The 20966-nt window shown below is 37.0% G+C and overlaps 1 protein-coding gene across 1 annotated transcript; it reads left to right on the top strand.

The window, feature by feature from the left end:
• Positions 1-855: 855 nt before the first annotated feature.
• LOC127621355 (methylenetetrahydrofolate reductase-like) lies at positions 856-18081 on the top strand. Its single transcript, XM_052094917.1, has 12 exons — positions 856-962; positions 3132-3381; positions 5211-5449; positions 6216-6326; positions 6474-6667; positions 8751-9001; positions 9129-9263; positions 9383-9563; positions 10246-10428; positions 13392-13493; positions 13582-13701; positions 16160-18081. Exons 2-12 carry the CDS (start codon positions 3143-3145, stop codon positions 16376-16378), a joined length of 1974 nt encoding a protein of 657 aa, XP_051950877.1. The 5' UTR covers positions 856-962; positions 3132-3142; the 3' UTR covers positions 16379-18081.
• The last annotated feature ends 2885 nt before the right edge of the window (positions 18082-20966 follow it).

Raw genomic sequence — 20966 nt, 5'->3', positions numbered from 1 at the left:
ATTCAAGCAATAAATCACTGCGTAAGTTTAACGCATACTGCTGTTTTCTGTGTCACTGCTGTGTGAGTAATGAAAATGAAAGCGGTTAAATTCAGTATCAGAATCAGAATCAGAATCAGCTTTATTGCCAAGTATGCTTACACATACAAGGAATTTGTCTAGGTGACAGGAGCTTCCAGTCTACAACAATACAAACAATACCAAAAACAGCATCAAGACATAGGTAATACTGTATGTTACCATATGTATATGTAAATTATAAATGTATCAACATTTTGCTACAACAAGCACACAAATAAAAAACAATAAATAAAAAAATTGTCAAAATGTTGATATAATTTGCTTTACAATAAATTTCCTGGATATGAGTATTTTGTTTTTCTAAACAAAAATATAAAACTTCAAGAATAGATAGATAGATGGATGGACGGACGGACGGACGGACAGACAGACAGACAGACAGACAGACAGACAGACAGACAGACAGACAGACAGACAGACAGATAGACAGATAGATAGATAGATAGATAGATAGATAGATAGATAGATAGATAGATAGATAGATAGATAAGATTAAAGATAACATGCACTATACTAAAACAAATAATTGAACACAATACGAAAAATGTAACATTACATAATATAAAAAAAATATATCATTTTCTTTGTGGACCTGTGCACATGTGCCTTTGTCTTAAGCATGATATCTCATTTAATATTAATGACTACATATTGTGTTACCACCATAGATGATGACAACCCCTACATCCAATAGGAAGGCGTTTTGATCTGGTGTGGGCGTATCTCTTAGATGAAGGGGCGTGCCATATGTAAACACTACCCTTCTCTTGACCAGGCTTGCGAGACACGCACTTCTGTCCGATTCAGCGGGTAGTACAGCGCCACCCTGGGACAGAAGCATCTCCACACATAACTTCTGGAGACTCGGGTAAAGCTCGAAGGTAATGAATGAATGGCATCTTTAAATTATTACATAGAATCCTGGCATGGGGCCCTTGTGATTGTTTTGGTTTCGGTACTACTAGTTCAGAGACCTGTGCAGTCGTGCGGATCCGGATGCCCCCCGGATAAGACCCCCTCTCTTGCAATGGACAATATCAAACTATGTTCAAATTATTTCTAAAACGGGTTAACATGCCACTCTATACGCTATTATCGCTTGGTTTACAACACATTTATTTAAATACCGCCTATTATTTAAAGCACGTGTCTACCTTAAATGTGTCAAATAACTCATAGACTTCATTACATTCAGATAATATAACATCGTAATCATATTAATCAATCGTTCTGTAGACTGCTAATAACCATTCACTTTTATGATACAGTGGAGTCTGACAGCAATTGTTACATTTGCATTGTCTTCGAGTCTATAACTCTTAACTACTAATCTACCAGCCTTCCTTTGGTTGAGTAACATGCATATGTGCCAACAGTAGGTTTAACTTTACCTTTAATAGACTTATAATAAGAAAGAAAAACAGAGGTTGGACATATTTGTAACACATACCATTATATTTAAGTGCACATATCAATGTAATAACCTAACAGCATTGCTATAAAGCAACTGTTTTATGTCAGATATTTTAAAGATTATAAAGTCATTTAATTTGGTGCAGGGTTCACATACTTTTTCTTTCCACTGTATCTTAAATTGAGGTTTTCGTTTGAAATGTCTTTCCAAGTTCACTTTTTCTAAAGCAGAAAGAAAACTTTTCTCAACACATGTAACACTGCATAGATTACTGTATCCCATATAACAATGACCTCGACTTGACCTTCCATTTATCAAGTGACAAATGAATGGCAGTTTTTAAACATATCTTTACTGACTCATTTCATGACTTATTATTTGAATTGACTGTCAGAAGTTAAGACAAAACATAATAAAAAATGTCAAAATGTACACAAAACTGAATATGTAAATGCCAAGCTTATTATTTGATGCCACACAACAATGTAGTCCATGGAATAGTGCATACTTCTTCACATACTATTTTTATAAATTGTATTCAGGATATAGTGTATAATGCACAGTATTCATTAAGTAGTAAGCTAGCATTATATTCTGAACATAGCAAGTTTCATCACTCTAGCTTGTTTTGGGATTTAAATAAATAATTCACCCTAAAATACAAATGATGTCAAAATGTACTCACTATCATGTTGTTCCAAACCCGTTAGGCTTGTTATCTTCCGTGGAACGCAAAAGAGATGTTTAAAGGATTAGTTCACCCAAAAATGAAAACTCTCTCATCATTTACTCACCCTCATGTCATCCCAGATGTGTATGACTTTCTGTCTTCTACAGAACACTAACGCATATTTTTAAAAGAATAGCTCAGCTCTGTAGGTCCATACAGTGCAAGTGAATGGTGATGGTGACGAGGATTTAAATTTTGGGTGAACTATCCTTTTAACATAATGTTGACACTGCTCTTTTCCATACAATGAATGTAAATGGTGACCATGAGTACCATAGAAGTAGTCCATATGACTTGTGTGCTTTATATAAGACTTCTGAAGCCAGCTTTATGTAAAGAAAAGACGTTATTCACTGATAATTTTATTATCACTTTGGGTCCGAAATCTCATTTGCATTCAGGGACAGTATATTAAAATATGTTGCATCAAGAAGTTTAGCGCTGATTTAGCATCGATGATGCCATCTTGTATCTTTTCTCATGCACCAAATTTAAATATGTGCTTTTCATTTTGCACTAATGATGTTTGAGAGCTAGGGGAGATTTTCAGTGAATAACAATTTACTGTTCTGCCTGTTCCTCACACATAGCTATAGTTTGATTCAGTACAGTAGACTTGAAATATAGTGCACGATACTGTTTATTTAGTTTTTTCAGAGCCCCTGGTCACAACTCACTTTAATTATATGAAAAAGAGCAGTGTGACCTTTCTGTCTAACATCTCTGATTGTTGTCTAATGAAGAAAGAAACTCAAATGGGCAAGTAATTGATGACAACATCATAATTTTTGCTTGAATTATCCCTTTAAAAAACACAAAGGTGTTTTGAGACATTACAACACAATTGACATTAGCCTAGCTCCATGAGATCAGGTGATGTTTTGTTATTGTGTTGTTCAACCACAGGCACAGGAAACATGGTGAACCAAAGAGCAGACGTTGGTTGGCAGTCATCTAAGAGTGAATCGAGTGGGGCCAGTAACAGTGGAGAGAGCTCTAAAGAGAGCTCCAGGTGCTCCACACCGGTACTGGACGCTGACCGTACTGACCGCCTGCGGGACAAAATGAAACGGCGGACAGAGTCCGGTGACCGCTGGTTCTCCCTTGAGTTCTTCCCACCTCGCACGACCTCTGGAGCTGTCAATCTCATCTCTAGGTAGGCAAGAAAAGAAAAGGCTGTTTTTTTTTTTACGTTTTTGTAATTGGGCGAATCTCACAAAACCCGTTAAGGACATGTCTGTGTGATATTTGATTCAATCAGAATCAAATAGTCCAGAGCACTGTGGAATTAGTATATATATATATATACAGTACTGTGTAAAGGTTTTAGCCACTGGTGAAAAATGTTGCATTGTAAGGATGTCTTCAAAAATAATGACATAAAAAGTTTTCATTTATCAATTAATGTCATGCAAAGTCCAATAAACTTAAAAAAGCTAAATCAATATTCAGTGCGATCACCTTTGCCTTCAAAACAGCACCAATTCTCCTTGGTACATCTGGACACAGTTTGTCTTGGTTGTTGGCAGATAGGATGTTCCAAGCTTCTTGGAGAATTTGCCACAGTTCTTCTATCTATTTAGGCTCTCTCAATTACTTCTAACTCTTCATTTAATCCCAGACTGACTCCATGTTCAGTAGGGGGTCTGATGGGACCATGCTATCTGTAGGGCTCCCTGTTCTTCAATTCTATTCTATTTAAAATACTAATGTTTGGGAGTCTAATATTTATATTTCCTATTGACACACTAAAGCTGAAGATATTCATAACTATCTTAAGATAAATGTTTTTGTGAAACATCTTATGTGTCTAAGACTTTTGCACAGTATTGTTTATATATAAAATTAAGCAATATCACATGAGCAAGAGTGTGATATGGCCTACATCAGCACTGTGTATATATCTGGCAGGCTTGGCACAGTACTGAGCAAAAGTCATAGGCAAATAAGATGTTTAACAAAAACATTTGTCTTAAGATGGTTATTTATATCTTCAGCTTTAGTGTGTCAATAGGAAATATAAATGTTGGAATCCCAAACATTTCTTCTGCAAATAGAATAGAATAGAAGAACAGGGAGCCCTGCAACAGATAGCGTGGCCGCACAGAGCCCGACCCACTGAACATTGATTCTGGGATTACATGAAGAGACAGAAGCAATTGAGAAATATATAGAAGAAATGTGGTGAATTCTCCAAGAAGCTTGGATCATCCTATCTGCCAACAACCAAGAAAAACTGTGTCCAGGAGTCCCTGGGAGATTTGGTGCTGTTTTGAAGGCAAAGTTGGTCACACCAAATATTGTGTGTTTACTAGATATAATATGTTTCTTAGACTTTGGATGATGTTAATTGAAAAAAGAAAACTAATTATGGCACCATTTTTGAAGAAATCCTCACTATGCAACATTTTTCACAAGTGCCTAAAACTTTTGCACACTAATATATATATATATATATATATATATATATATATATATATATATATATATATATATATATATATATATATATATATACTGTATATGCAATTTAATTTAATTACAATGTAATTAAAATAATGTTACAATATCTTAATGGTCCTCTTAATGGTCCACAGCCTTCAATTTCTTTTGCAAAATGTGATAATTTTTTATCTAAATATATTTTAGAAAAGGAAATCAAAGTAAATTGACTATATTTTTAGTTTTTGATACACAGCATATCAATGATAAAAAAACTTCATTAAATATGAACATACCACTAAATCGCAATAACCCAAGATGACCAAGTAAAATGTAGCATATTTAAATGACACATTTTTTGACACATTTTGTATGTCACACCTCTTAACTTCCTGCATAGTTATTATCACAATAGTGTAACATTTAAACCAAACTGCAAGGAAAAATGTAATAAAAACTATAATAACCCTGAACTGTACATAATTCTTTGAGATTCACCAAACTAAGTGCTACTAATTGCAATATATTGTCCTTGTGCGTTAGATTTGACCGCATGGGTTCTGGCGGTCCTCTCTTCATTGACATCACCTGGCACCCCGCTGGAGATCCGGGCTCGGACAAAGAAACGTCTTCTTTGATGATAGCAAGCACAGCAGTCAATTACTGTGGCCTGGAGAGTGTCCTGCATTTGACATGCTGCAATCAAACGAAAGAGAAGATCACAGCACATTTAAACAAAGCCAAGCGGCTCGGCTTAAAGAATATCATGGCTCTAAGGGGAGGTACGACTTAAAGAAAAAAGACAACATGGTTATGTTCAGAGTGGAATACTAGTTATACTGCTTACAGCATACTGTACTGTACAGTATTCACTGTATGATGCCCACTATTTTAGTTTGTGAAACAGTATACATTATGAAAGCGATAATGTAACACTAGTCACAGTATTGACAAGCTGTGTGTTCATTATCCAGTAGTTCTCAAATAAATACATGGACATGAAATATTAATTTAGTTGAAATTATTTGATTATATTACAAAAGATACAAGAGACATGAAACTAGCACATATATGAAGAAAATCTGTTGCTTTGGACAACAGTATATTATACCATTTACCATTCATTATACAAAAATATTTGACCACAGAATGCTGCAAATGACCAATTAGAATCCAGTATTTTGCACTGTACGTTTTAAACTGCATTATGCTACGTTGTCTTCACATGACCTTATGATGTTGCATATTTATGTTTGGCAAGTAGCATCCAGTTATCACCTTGAAAATAAATAGATTTGCATTTTTTATTCTTTTTTTAATGTAAAGTCTTAACTCTTGGCAGTCCAGTCAAATAATGAGTGAAGGAGATGTTAAAAATCAAAGCTGGATAATACTTCTGGGTAATTTGTAACACTGGAAATGGAAGTGAGCACAATACATAACATACTGCATACTAAAAGTTAAAGGACAAGGGATTTGTAGGAACTTAGCAAAATTAAGAGAAGTGAAAGTAAGTTGGTTGTAAAAGAAATTGTTCTGTTGTTGCAGATCCTGTTGGTGAACAATGGGTGGAGGAAGACGGAGGTTTCAACTTTGCCACAGATCTGGTCAAACACATTCGCTGTGAATTTGATGACTACTTTGATATCTGTGTGGCAGGTGAGAATCACACAGAGAGAGAATGAATGGTGTTTGTTGAGGCAAGCATCAGTATTACTGTTCTTCAGAAAATGTAAGTCATGTTTGTTCATCATGATTTCTGCATGATCCTTGAACATTTCAAACCCTCCACGACTGTAATGACAGGTTACCCCACGGGTCATCCTGAGGCAGAGAGCTATGAAGAAGACCTCACGCACCTGAAGGAGAAGGTTGATGCAGGTGCACACTTCATTGTCACTCAGCTCTTCTTCAGAGCAGAAACCTTCCTCAAGTTCGTCAAAGACTGTCGGGCCATTGGTATCACCTGCCCCATTTTGCCAGGAATTTTCCCCATCCAGGTACAAAGATACATGTACTCACCCCACAGGATATACAAATTTAATTTGAATTGATCTGGCCACACTCACGAGATGTAAAAATTGTAATTTGAATTCAGTTGGCCACACCCATCAGGTATTTCATTTGAGTTGGTCACGCCCACATTGCATTGAATTGCAATTTGAACTGCCCACACCCTAAGGATATTGAATTTAAATTTGAATTGAATTGGCCACACCCACAAAATTGGTAACTAGAATTTGAATTTAACTGGCCACACCCATATATTGAATTGTAATTAGCCATGCCCACAGAATGTTGAATTGGAATTTAAATTGAATTGACCACACCCATCGTATACTGAATTCGAATTTTCAAACCCATAGAATGTGGAATTTGAATTGACCACTCCCATAGGGTATTGCGTTTGAATTGGCCATACCTAAAAAAAAAAATAACATTTTCAAAAAAACATTTTCATTGATTCACACAACAAACAAAGTAAAGCAAAACATATTTATATAAAATCAAAATTTAAGCCTCTGGGGTCTGAGGATGTTTTGAGCTCTGGAGAAGTTTTGACATGCCTTGACATTTGTTCTTTTTTCAGTTGCTTAAAAACATAATAATAGCTAAACTCTGATAACACTGTATTCAGCACAAACTGGGCTACAATAATATGTGAGCAACATTTGTGAACATGTTTGTATTTTTGAGAAAATAACATTTATGCACGGTTTTTGAAAAAACTAAAATTTTAAGTCACTGAAATAAGGTCATATAACACATAATAAACATTTGTCCACAAGACTTTTGAGAACTGGATCTTGTAGCCTAGAGTTTTTGCTTCAAAATTATGTGAAAACCATCCTGATCACTCATTCATACAAAACAATATAGTAATTGAACTTTTGTAAGACAATTTTAGTGTTGAAAGGTCATTTGCGAGGAGGCAAGAATGATCATGAATATGGATTGCGATTCACACATGAAGAGACAAAAGACGCCTCCCCTGGGCCTATCAATGAGGAATGTGACAGAAAGAGAATGAATCTGAGGAGACTTAATGATAAAAATCAAGTTTTAAGTTAAAATAAGTAATCTGAGTATACACTTTCTTTTATATAAAGACTTTACTTAATTTTATACCTACACTACCGTTTAAAAGAAGTCTCTTCTGCTCACCAAGAATGCATTTTTTGATCCAAAATACAGTAAAAACATTGTGTGAACTATTTTTACAATTTAAAAGAACAGTTTTCTATTTGAATATTTTGTAAAAATGCATCAGTGTATGTCTAATATGACATTTTTAAAAAATTACTGCTTGCACCTAAACTTTAGTGCAATTATTTGCTAAGGAATTAAACATTTTACTTTTTCTCATACTTAGGGGACTTTTTTATATATATAATATTTATCCCCTTTTCTCCCAATTTGGAATGCCCAATTCCCACTACTTAGTAGGTCCTTGTGGTGGCTCGGTTACTCACCTCAATCCGGGTGGTGTTGAACAAGTTCCAGTTGCCTCCACTTCTGACACAGTCAATACGCGCATCTCATCACGTGACTCATTGTGCATGACACAGTGGAGGCTCATGCTGCTCTCCGTGATCCACACACAACTTACCATGCGCCCCATTGAGAGTGAGAACCACTAATTACAACCACAAGGAGGTTACCCCATGTGACTCTACCCTCCCTAGCAATCGGGCCAATTTGGTTGATTAGGAGACCTGACTGGAGTCACTTTTAAAGACCAAACCTCTAACCTTAAAGGGGCATTTAGGCACTGGATGATACGGCAATCTTTTATGTATACGGACACCTAGTTACTATTGACATAGTTTTTGATTACCAATAGAAATTTGCTATTCGCAGTAAGAAGATATTAATGAATTCAGTGAGACATGACTGATACTGCACATTGTGGAGCTTGTTAAGAGGTGTCTGGTGGTCAATAAAATTGGTGAAAAAATGTACTAAACTTGCATTGAAACAGGGACCAGAGCCATATCTAGAGACCAGAATATTATAGTGACTTAAGGAGCAGGGGTTTAATTGGTATGAAATTGCAGTAAATATCTTGCGTTTCCTGCTCAGGGGTATCACTCTCTGCGTCAGCTGGTTAAACTCTCCAAACTGGAAGTGCCAGAGGAGATCACACAGGTTGTTGAGCCCATTAAAGATAATGACGCTGCCATCAGGAACTACGGCATCCAGCAGGCAGTGGAGATGTGCAAGGTTCTGCTGAACAGCGGTGAGGTGCCAGGACTGCACTTCTACACACTCAATAGAGAAGTGGCCACCATGGAGGTGCTCAGACAGCTGGGTTTATGGGCAGAAGATCCACGGTGAGTGAATGACTGATGTGTCATAAAGGCAGGATTGGTCTTTTTTTCTTTCTTCTTTATAATGTCGAATACTACATGGGGGGGGGTCATGAGATTCAAATTTACACTGAACAAATATGTTCTTTAGGCGACCTCTGCCCTGGGCTATCAGTGCTCATCCAAAGCGTAAGGTAGAAGATGTCAGACCGATCTTTTGGGCTTCTCGACCCAAGAGCTACATCTACAGAACACAGGATTGGGACGATTTCCCCAATGGAAGATGGTACAGTTTTCTATCACATTTCTCAGCTCACAAGACTTTGAGTCTGTTTGTGTGAGTAGTTTAATATGTAGAGGCCAAACAAATCTCATCAAGTTAATTAAAGTGTCTGCCATTTTTAGGGGAAACTCCTCCTCACCTGCTTTTGGTGAGCTGACCGACTATTACCTGTTCTACCTGAAGAGTAAGTCTTCTAAAGAAGCTCTGCTGCAGATGTGGGGAGAGGAACTAACCAGTGAGCAGAGTGTTTATGAAGTCTTCACTGACTACATCACCGGCCAACCCAACCGCAATGGACACAAGGTAGAGTGATGTATGGAAATGAATGATTCCACTTAAATTAATAGTTTGCCCTAAAATGAGAATTTGGTCATTATTATCTCACCCTAATATCACTTCAAACCTGTATGTGTTTTTGTTTTGTTTTTTTGCCACATTATGAAAGGTAAATAGGCAAATATTTCTGTTGTCATAGCACTGTGGATATAGTAACACTATCGGAGTATTGTATTACAGTTTTTCAACCACATCGGCGTAAGAATCCAAACATTTAAGAACTGCTGTTGGAAGCAAATGTCATGAAAATCCTTTGTCTCCAACATTTTTAAAAGAAGAAACCTAAATGAAATAGTAGCTGCTCTAAATAGGACCCGGTAATGGCTGTGTGAACTGCTATTGAAAGAGAATGACAGAAAAATCAATGTCATTGTTTCATTCTATATGTGTCCTAAATTCCCTTAGAATGTCCTGCAAGTTATAGATTACATATACATGTATGCATTTGGCAGACGCTTTTATCCAAAGCGACTTACTTATTACAGGGACAATCCCCCCGGAGCAACCTGGAGTTAAGTGCCTTGCTCAAGGACACAATGGTGGTGGCTGTGGGGATCGAACCAACGACCTTCTGATTAACAGTTGTGTGCATTAGCCCACTACACCACCACCGGTGAATTTGTATATGATATCTAATTGCTTCCTGTAGGTGATGTGTTTGCCATGGAACGATGATCCTCTAGCTCCAGAGACCAATCTGTTAAAGGATGAGCTAGAGAAGGTGAACCGCAGAGGTGTGCTCACTATTAACTCTCAGCCCAACATTAACGGCAAAGCCTCATCTGACCCCATCGTGGGCTGGGGACCTGCAGAAGGATATGTCTTTCAGAAGGTCAGACAAAACACTATTAAACACTGTTAAAGAAATAGTTTACCCAGAAATTAAAATTCTTTCATTGTTTACTCATGCTGACTCATGTCATTCCAAACCTGAATGACTTTCTATCTTGCCTATAACACAAAAGCACAAGTTTATATAGAATGTTGACACTGCTGTTTTCCATACATTGAAAATAAATGGGGACGGGTGCTGTCGAGCTCCAAAAAAGGCATCATGAAAATGTGCTTTTACAGAGGTCTATATGACTTTGTGCTGTATTCAAAGTCTTCTGAATCATGATGTTAGCTTTGTGTGAGAATTTCAAAGTTTTTATCATGATTGAACTATCCTTTTAAATTACTTACAATTGAATGTAATGAATCTGCATTCAGAGGTTATTTGGCTTAGTAGCTCTTGACAAACAAAATGGTGATTTGAGAAACTTTATCTAAAAATGTATTTACCCTTGTGTTGTGTTTGTTTGTGCCTTTTGTGTTCCTGGTCAAAAATGACTGGCCAGCTAAAATTGTTTATAAATCTCTCATATTGCATATATTATCACTAGATATTGCCTTATATCTTTTTGTCAACTTCTTGGGTAGCTCAGCGAATATTGATGCTGACTACCACCCCTGGAGTCACGAGTTCGAATCGAGGGTGTGCTGAGTGACTCCAGCAACCTTGGTCTCATAAGCAACCAAAATTGGCCTGGTTGCTAGGGAGGGTAGAGTCACATGGGGTATCCTCCTTGTGGGTACGATTAGTGGCTCTCGCTCTCAATGGGGCATGTGGTAAATTATGCGTGGATTGCAGAGAGTAGTGTGAGTTTCCACATGCTGTGAGTCTCTGCTGTGTCATGCACAACAAGCCATGTAATAAAATGCATTGATTGACAGTCTCAGAAGCAGAGGCAACTGAGACTTGTTCTCCGCCACCCAGATTGAGAGGAGTAACTGCGTCACCGCGAGGACCTACTAAGTAGTGGCAATTGGGCATTCCAATTTGGAAGAAAAAGGGGATTAAAAAAGATGAGATAGCCATGTGATATACAGTACTGTATATTTATTAGTAGAATACAATAAGCAAGTTGTTTCACTCTGAGACCAAACAACATGAATATAATAAACATGTATTTTTGTTATGTTTTTTCTTATTACTTCTTGAAATATACTTGGAACATAACATTGAAAATGGAATATCATACCCTACAGAAGACAATCCTGATTCAAACAAGCCCAAACACAACATAAAATGATGTGTAGATATTGAAATGTTCCTTAAAGTGTACATGGAAAGACGATGCACAAAAAGGCACTCAACACACATGTGTGTGTTTGCGTGTATGTGTGTGTACACATGTCCGAAGACTTTTTTGTACAAGCGTACATGCACATAAAGTGGCAAGAAAACGTATGTGAACCCTTGGGAATTTGGTTTTCTGTATTAATTGGTCAAAAATTTGATATCATCTTCATCAAAGTAACAAGTATAGACAAACAACAATGTGCCTAAGATAACAACACACAAACAATAATAATACTTAATGTCTTTGTTGAACACATTCCATTAAACATTCACAGTCCTGTGAAAAGGTAAGTGAACCCCTATACTAATGACTTGAACAAAAGCTAATTTAGGAGTTGGTTTGTAGGTGTGGATTCGATTTTGACTCAAAAAGCACTCAAACATTTTTAGTTTACTGTTCACAAGAAGCATTTGCTGATGTGGATCATGGCTTGCAAAAAAAATATCTCAGAAGACCTAGTTGCAAAGTTTTCTTGAAAAGCTTAGATATTCATCTGTCCACAGTTAGGCAAATTGTGTATATAAATGTAGACAATTTAGTACTGTGGCTACTCTCCCTAGAAGTGGCAATCCAGTCAAGATGACTCAAAGGGCACAGCACACAATGCTCAATGAGGTAAAAAAAAAAACCTAGAGTGACAGCTAAAGACTTTAAGAAATCATTGGAACTGGTTAACATTTCTAACATTTCTATGCACCTGAAGTTAACCAAAGACCACCTTGACACTCCACAACACTACTGGGAAAATATTTTGTGGACTCTTGAAATTAAGGATTAATTTTTTTTGGAAGAACACACAGCACTACGTATAGTGTAAAAAGGACACTGCATGCCAACATGAAAACATCATCACAATGGTGAGGTACGGTGGAGGGATCATCATGATTTGGGGCTGCTTTACTCCTTCAGGGCCTGGAACGCTTGCCATCATTAAGGGGAAACATGAATTCCCAAGTTTATCAAGATACAGGATAATGTCATGGTGGTTGTGCACCAGCTGAAGCTCAGTAGAAGTTGGGTGATGCAGCAAATTACCCTAAACATCGAAGTAAATCCACTACAGAATGGACTTTTTTTTTTTAAATCCACCTTTTGGAGTGGCCCGGTCAAAGCCCAGACCTTAACCCAATAGAGATGCTGTGGAATGACCTAAAAAGAGCCGTTCACACCAGACATCCTAAAATATGGCTGAGGTGAAACAATTCTGTAAGGAAGAACGATCCAAAATTCCTTCTGAACGTTGTGCAGTTCTAATCCGCAGCTACCGGAATCGCTTGGTTGAGGTCATTGCTGTCAAAAGAGGATTGACCAGTTATTAATGCAGAAAATCATCTAATTCCAAAGGGTTTACATACTTTTTGTTGCCACTGTATGTGCTCATCCAATGGATCAACATGTTCCTGAATGCTCAATTGTTCTCTTTTTTTTATAATCTCACCATTAATTTCCAATGGCCAGTCATTTATACCCAGGAACACCACAGGAGTAATAAAAATTCCATAAACCAATAACGTTTTATGAAAATTGTCTATTTTTTTTAAATCCAGCCTAAAGAATTAATTGTGTCAAAATGACTGGAACACAACATGATGGTTAACTCTTAGATGTTTTGGAATTGGTTTACCACCCCCCTTTATTCATCATATATTTTACCTTTTAATATCAACAGGCGTACCTGGAGTTTTTCACATCAAGTGAGAATGTTACTGCACTTCTGCAAGTGTTAAAGAAATATGAACCTCGTGTGAACTACCATATTGTCAATGTGCAGGTAAATCACCAGGTACCCCCCTCAAAGAACCTCCCTACATTTTATAATATACAGTTTTTCCATTGACATTTTGAAATCTTGTTTTTAGGGCAGGAATATCACGAATGCCCCTGACATGCAGCCCAACGCTGTGACGTGGGGGATATTTCCTGGACGGGAAATTATTCAGCCCACTGTGGTGGATCCAGTCAGCTACATGTACTGGAAGGTGATGATTTTTTCAGCATCTTTTCTTTTCTTGTCTACTGGCTACATAGGTAGCAGCTTTCTAAGGCAGTATCCTAAACGACATGGAACTTTGTATGATATTGTATCAGTATCAATGTTCTGAAGAAAAAGCGCACTTGCTTGTTTACGTTATTTAATATCCACTCTAAAATGCAGAGGTCGGCAACTTTTTTGACATGGAGTGCAATTTTTTATTTTCCTGGTAATCTTGATGTAATCCTTCCTCATGATCACGCAGCGTGATTTCACCAGCTGATAGGGAGGCTAAACACTATTAAAGTGTGACTAGACTCACGCTGCACTGCAAGCCATTCACGCATCACAAGACATTCAACTATTTATCCCTTTTCGATGAGTCTTACCTGCACAATCCTAAAACTTTATTTCCAGGTTTAGTTTATATTTTGAATAGATTTTTGAACCCCACAATGTGGGTTTATGTTTTTCTTTTAATTGTTTAATGTAATTTTGAGTGTGACCATGGTTTAAGGTTGGTGTACATGTATGCTAGGATTAATAGTGGTGTTTACCTTATTTCATGATGTGTTGTTCTGAAAGCAAAAAAAAAAGTATGAAACGCGAATGTTCTTGCATGATTAACCGAAAGTGAAGCATGAATGGCTTGCACGCGTTGCACGAGTCTGTTGGGTATACTGCAGTCTTGTCACATTTTAACTTTTTGTTTAGCATCCCATTCAGCTCATGAAAACACACTGTGTGATCATGAGGAAGGATTACATCAAAATGTAGATTGGAATGCAGGTGTGGAATTTATATACTGGTGGCCAAAAGACAGAAAAAAAGGCCAAAAAACAGCACCATCACTATTTGAAAAAAGTCATTTTTGATCAAATCTAGACAGGCCCCATTTCCAGCAGTCATCACTGCTACACCTTATCCTTGAGTAATCATGCTAAATTGCTAATTTGGTACTAGAAAATCACTTGCCATTATATCAAACACTGCTGAAAGCTATTTAGTTCATAAAATGAAGCTTAACATTGTCTTTGTTTTTGAGTTGGCAGTATGCAATATACTGGCATGTCTTAAGGTCAATATTAAGTCAAAAATGGCAAAAAAATATTTTTCAGATTTTGCTTTTTCAGAAGGAAATTGGTACTTTAATTCACCAAAGTGGCATTCAACTGATCTCAAAGTGTAGTCAGGACATCACTGATGTAAAAAAACAGACGTTTGAAAAAGTTAAAAAAAAGAAGCAGCTTTCTCTAAAAACTGCCATAAAACTGAAGATTTCATACAAAGGTGTACACTACAAGACAAAGGACAACTGGCTCTAACGAGCCAGTTGTGGAAGGCCAGATGTACAACTAAACAAGAGGATAAGTACATCAGAGTCTCTAGTTTGAGAAATAGATGCCTCACATGTCCTCAGCTGACAGCTTCATTGAATTCTACCCGCTCAACACCAGTTTAATGTACAACAGTAAAAAGAAGACTCAGGGTGCAGGCCTTATGGGAAGAATTGCAAAGAAAAAGCCACTTTTGAAACAGAATATCAAAAAGGAAAGGTTCGAGTGGGCAAAGAAACACAGACATTGGACAACAGATAATTGGAAAAGAGTGTTATGGATCTTAACCCCATTGAGCTTTTGTGGGATCAGCTAGACTGTAAGGTGCGTGAGAAGTGCCCGACAAGACAGACACATCTATGGCAAGTGCTACAGGAAGTGTGGGGTGAAATGTCACCTGAGTATCTGAACAAATTGACAGCAAGAATGCCAAGGATCTGCAAAGCTGTCATTGTTACATGTGGAGAATTTATTGATGAGAACTCTTTGAAGTAGTTTAAGAAGAAGAAGATTTTTTTCAAATTGTAATAGTAATTTCTCATGTTATTAATGTCCTGACTATACACTGTGAGCAGTTGAATGACACTTTGGTGAATAAAAGTACCAATTTCTTTCCATAAGAGCAAAATCTGTACATTATTCCAAACTTTTGGCCACCAGTGTATAAATAAAATAGTCTACTCCTCTCTCGCCGTTGATGGCGTGCCAGTGATTACCCCTCCGCGTGCCAATTCTGGCACACATTCAATAGGTTGCTGACTCCTGCTATAGTGAGTGTTGCATAGTTTGCTCTATGAGGAAGACATGAGTGAAATCAGACACAGATGAAGACAATATTCTGCATCTAATATGATGTTATTATGCATTTCTTTCCTGAATGATGAAAAAATAAACTACTTGAAATCTGATCTGACCGCTCAGCCTGAGACTCATTACATTCTTACAGTAGGTGTTGAAGGAGGTGTTTAAATTACACCATCCACATGTGACACTTCCAAAGTCCTCACATATACACATTCTCCCAGTTTAAACAACCTTGTCACTTTTACGAGTGCACTCACCATTTTTATCCTGCTGATAAGAGCAGAGCTGAGCTGTAGTAAAAGATAATTTGGGTCTGTTTTACAGGACGAGGCCTTTGCTTTGTGGATTGAACAGTGGGCAAAGCTGTACGAGGACGAATCACCATCGCAAATGATCATTCAGTACATCCATGACAACTACTTCCTCGTCAACCTTGTGGACAACGACTTCCCTCTGGACAACTGCCTTTGGCAGGTCATTGAAGACATGTTTGCGCTGCTGGACTCGCCTCCAGAATCTCTGGACGAGAGAAGCGGATCATAGCATCACAGAGCACAAAAGTCTGTCATTGCTGCTGTTTCATCCAGAGACAAACTTGGGATGTGCCCGAAGCTGAATACCTTATTCGGAGAGGCACGAATAATGACTTCAAAATTAATAACTGATTCATCTGAATAATATAAAATATATTCATATGAATGATTATCCAAGAGGCACAAGGATAAAGCGCATTTAAAAAAAACATTTTATGTAAACCTTACGAATGAAAATGCACACGTTGTGATTTCAAATCGGATGAGCGTTCTCAACTCTTTTTTTTTTTCAGTCTGTTAATTTAGCATGTCTGGAGCTTATCAAGTGTAACATTAAGGCCTTGTTCAGACTGCCACTCAAAAATCCTAGTTTTTGTATATCCAGATTTTATCCAGATGAGTTTTTGAAAACCACATGAAATCTGATTTGGTTTTTGGGAGATGGTTTCAAATGCGATTGAAATCAGATTTTTTTTTCAGATGTGTCTGGCTGCTCATTTCGGACTCTTAACATGACACACAATGATGACATCAAAAATCGGTGACTGCAGCATGGAACATCACAATATTTACCAGTCTCCTCCGTCGCTGAGTTTTTCTTGTTCGACGGAGGAGTTCTGCACCACGACTGGACAGGGCGTTAATTTGTAGAGCGAGATGATGCACCTCCATTTTTACTGCCTCTTTTTTTAAAGCATCGTCACGTGGGTACGCCTACGTCATTACCAAAGCAACCCATGCAGATAGATTGGTTACGTCTGAACGTAAAAATCTGATTTGATCACTTGCAATTAATAGTGCGGACAGTCTGCCTGAAAAGATCTGATTTGAGAAAAAATCTGATTTGCCTGCAGTCTGAACATAGCCCAAGATCTGACATCATATACACTTTCGACTTGTTGAAATGTCTATGTTAATGTATCACACGATTCACACGTGATTCTCATGTATTCATTTATATCCTTAACCTGAGCACGATGTTCAATTCCTGACCTGAAGTGATGATTTCACATCGGAGCATGTCTATCCATCTTTTAAAGTTGACCAAATGGGGGAAAGTGTGCGGTGGGGCTCTAAAGTGGCCCCCTTGAAAATGGCCATGTATGATAGCCTCTGTAGCACCCCCATTTTCACCTACATTCACCATAATTGGTGTGTATATATATATATATATATATATATATATATATATATATATATATATATATATATATATATATATATTTATATATATTAGGGCTGTCGATTTAAGGCATTAATACAGTGCGATTAATTTGACTAAAAAGAACTCGTTAAAAAAAATTACGTAATTAATCGCAATGCCCTCGGACCGTCATATGGAAGATTCCTGAGAAATGCAAGCTTGTAGTACCACCTGTTTACTTCAGAGGGCAGTAAGTGACACTTCAACTGTGTGGCAATGCAGTTTATACAGTGAAGAAAAACACCCTTGAGCAGCAGAACAACACAGACATGTGTTACATTCTTGCGTTCAAAACACTTGATGGAGCTCAAATCCAAACTAAGGGATCTCAATATGTGTTCCAAGTATTAAACTATATTTAACTTGACACAGTGACCTTAAAAATGTATGTTTATGATGCAGCGCACCCGAGACACTACACAAGCATATATATTTGACACAGCTGTACATTGACAGGTCCTTAAACAGAATAATTATCTGAATATTTTTTTCGTTTATTTATATATATATATATATATATATATATATATATATATATATATATATATATATAATTGTTAAATATTTTAAGATACTAATGTATCATTATTATTATATCTTCTGTGTACATTGTGTGATTTTGATTAAAATTCAGCTGCAGTGTTGCCAACTATTTTCAATGGAAAGTAGCTAAAGCCTGCTCGAAAAGTAGCTAAATGTCGCCAGATGACGTCATGCGTCATTAGCATATTAATGATGTCATCGCGTCGTATTTGCATTCTGCCTAATTTGTCGGTACTGTAGCCTACTTCAGTTTATAATAACGGTTATCTCCCCTAAACCGTGCTCATACTGTTTTTATATAAGTATATAGCCGAATGTCCATTAAAACGGTTCTCAATTACATATTTTCTGTTAGACAACGGCAGCTGCTATGTGATCACTGATTGGTTCCTGCTAACACAGCGTGCACATGCGCAGCTCATTCATGTCTATGTCCGCTGGCGTGCAGTCAACGGAATGTGCTGTTCCTCTCAGCCGCTCACTGAACAGAGCAGACGCAGCGGGGAAGTAAGACCTCACGCTTGCAGTACTGGCGATATTTGGAATTTGGAAAGTTGCTAAGGTTTGTCCAAAAAGTCGCTAGATTTGTCGCTAGTCGCTTTTTTGAAAAAATGTCGCTAAAGGGGTCGGCAACAATGTTCAGCTGTATGTTTGGTAATGAGGGCTGATCACATTGATGTGGCTATTATGGGTCATGGTCATAGTGCCACCAACTGGTAGCAGGAAATATGGCACTTTTATTAGACTTTGAAATAGCCCTCTTCTGTTAACAAGAATTGCTTCAAAATTCTTTAGAATAATGTCAAGATAATGCTGATGTAAATTTCTAAAGGGATATTTGATATCTTAAATACTGTTGCCATGACAACGCATTGATTGTTAGTATTCCTTTCTATATTTGGGTGTTTTTGAGTCTCTTGGCATGCTTAAAATTTCATAGAATTTGCACACACACCAGAGTCCTCTGACATTAGGGCTAGGCAAAAATCTCAGGGGGGAGGGGGCGTGCAGGGAGGGCTCTAAAACACCCCCTTTAAAATGGGCATGCAAGTTGTTCTTTGTAGCACTTCCATTTTCACCTACTGTCACCAAACATGGTACATATATTGTTCTCACCAAGCCGGACAACTTTCATAATTATAATCATTAGCTCCGCCCAACAGGAAGTTGGCCATTTTGGATTTTCTTAATATCGCAAGCTCTGAACTTTAAATAGTTCTCCTTGGGGATTCATGTGACTGGAACCAAATTTGTGCAACATCATGCCAAGACATTGTAGATGCTATATTGTGAGCAGATTTTTAATATTTTGAACGGTGTCACCATAGCAAAGCAATACATTTATGCCTAAAAATGTGAAACATGAAGTATAATTTTCTGTGTACATTGTATAATTTTTATGAAAATTCAGCATTATTTTTGGTAATGGGGGCTGATCACATTTATGCGGCTATTATGGGTGACGGTCATAGCATCACCAACTGACAGCAGGAAGTACAGCACTTTTAACAGACTTTGAAATAGCCCTCTTATGTTTACATGAATTGTTTCAAAACTCTTTTGAATAATGTCAAGATACTGCTGATGTAAATTTGTAAAGGGATATTTGATATCTTAAATACTGTTGCCATGGCAACACATTAATTGTTATTTTTCCTTTCTATATTTGGGTGTTTTTGAGGCACTTGGCATGCTTAAAATGTCATGAAATTTTGCACACGTCAAAGTCGTTGGCCATTAGGTATGGGCAAATGTCCACGCGTGGGGGGGGGGGTGCTCTGTATCACCCCCTTTAAAATGGGTGTGTAAGACGGCCTTTGTAGCACCCCCATTTTCACCTACAGCCACCAAAATGTATACATATATAGTGCCCATCAAGCTGTACAACTTTCAGATTTATAATCATTAAGTCCAACCAATAGGAAGTCACCCATTTTGGATTTTTTGATATTCCTAGGAGATTCATGAGACTGTCATCACATTTAGACAACATTATACCAAGACACTGAAGATGCTAAATTACGAACAGATTTTGATATATCGAACAGTTTTGCCATGGTGAGGTATTAAATTAATGCTGAAAAATGGGAAACAGGAATTGTCCCCTATCTTCTGTGTGCAATGTGTGATTTAGATCAAAATTTAGAAGTATGTTTAGTCTTGTTCTTACAACAGCCTTTAAAATATTCCTCTTATATTTACTCATATTGCTTCAAAATCTTTTAGAATAATCTCAAATGCCAAATGCATGTACACCTTGCATTGTTTTATGAAAGCCGCCAGGTAGAAATGGACAAGTTGTGCTTGGGCACAAAATATTTATTATTATTACTATTATTATTATTTGTAACTAAATAATGGGGTCTAATCATAGAAATTCCTGATAGATTTACAGGATTTTCTCCTGTTTGTAGGCTATATTGATTTTATTTTAATTTCGTTAATGTTTGAATTTTTATTTCTTATTCACTGAAAAATGTGTGCTTGGCATTTCCTGCTTTCAGAATAATGTTGTTATACATGCACATTCAAATGAAAATTTTATATCAGAAATACCAGGGAAACCACAGTTATCAACATATTCCACAGTTAATGTAGCCTACAAATACAGCTTCATCTGGTAAATATATATATATATATATATATATATATATATATATATATATTATTATTATTATTAGGCTATCATTATGAAAAGGCATATATAAGTCATGTTTTACTAATAGAAACTATAAATGTAAAATGAACATTTACTAATGAGCATTTCATTTATTTTTGACGCGCTTCTGGTTTAAGCCCTGCCCACACCCAGGGTGCATACAGAGACAGAGACAGAATCTATCTGAATACA

Source organism: Xyrauchen texanus, chromosome 27 (assembly GCF_025860055.1).
Source record: "Xyrauchen texanus isolate HMW12.3.18 chromosome 27, RBS_HiC_50CHRs, whole genome shotgun sequence".
NCBI lineage: Eukaryota > Metazoa > Chordata > Actinopteri > Cypriniformes > Catostomidae > Xyrauchen > Xyrauchen texanus.
The sequence above is the reverse complement of the archived record's forward strand: the minus strand, read 5'-3'. Positions and strand labels throughout refer to the sequence as shown.

What these genes read in the sequence shown, in the direction of transcription:
- LOC127621355 (XM_052094917.1), top strand. Translation starts at nt 3,143, where the DNA reads ATGGTGAACCAAAGAGCAGACGTTGGTTGGCAGTCATCTAAGAGTGAA. An exon ending in TATCATGGCTCTAAGGGGAG is followed by an intron (nt 5,450 to 6,215) that starts GTACGACTTAAA and finishes CTGTTGTTGCAG; the next exon opens with ATCCTGTTGGTGAACAATGG. An exon ending in GATTTCCCCAATGGAAGATG is followed by an intron (nt 9,264 to 9,382) that starts GTACAGTTTTCT and finishes TGCCATTTTTAG; the next exon opens with GGGAAACTCCTCCTCACCTG.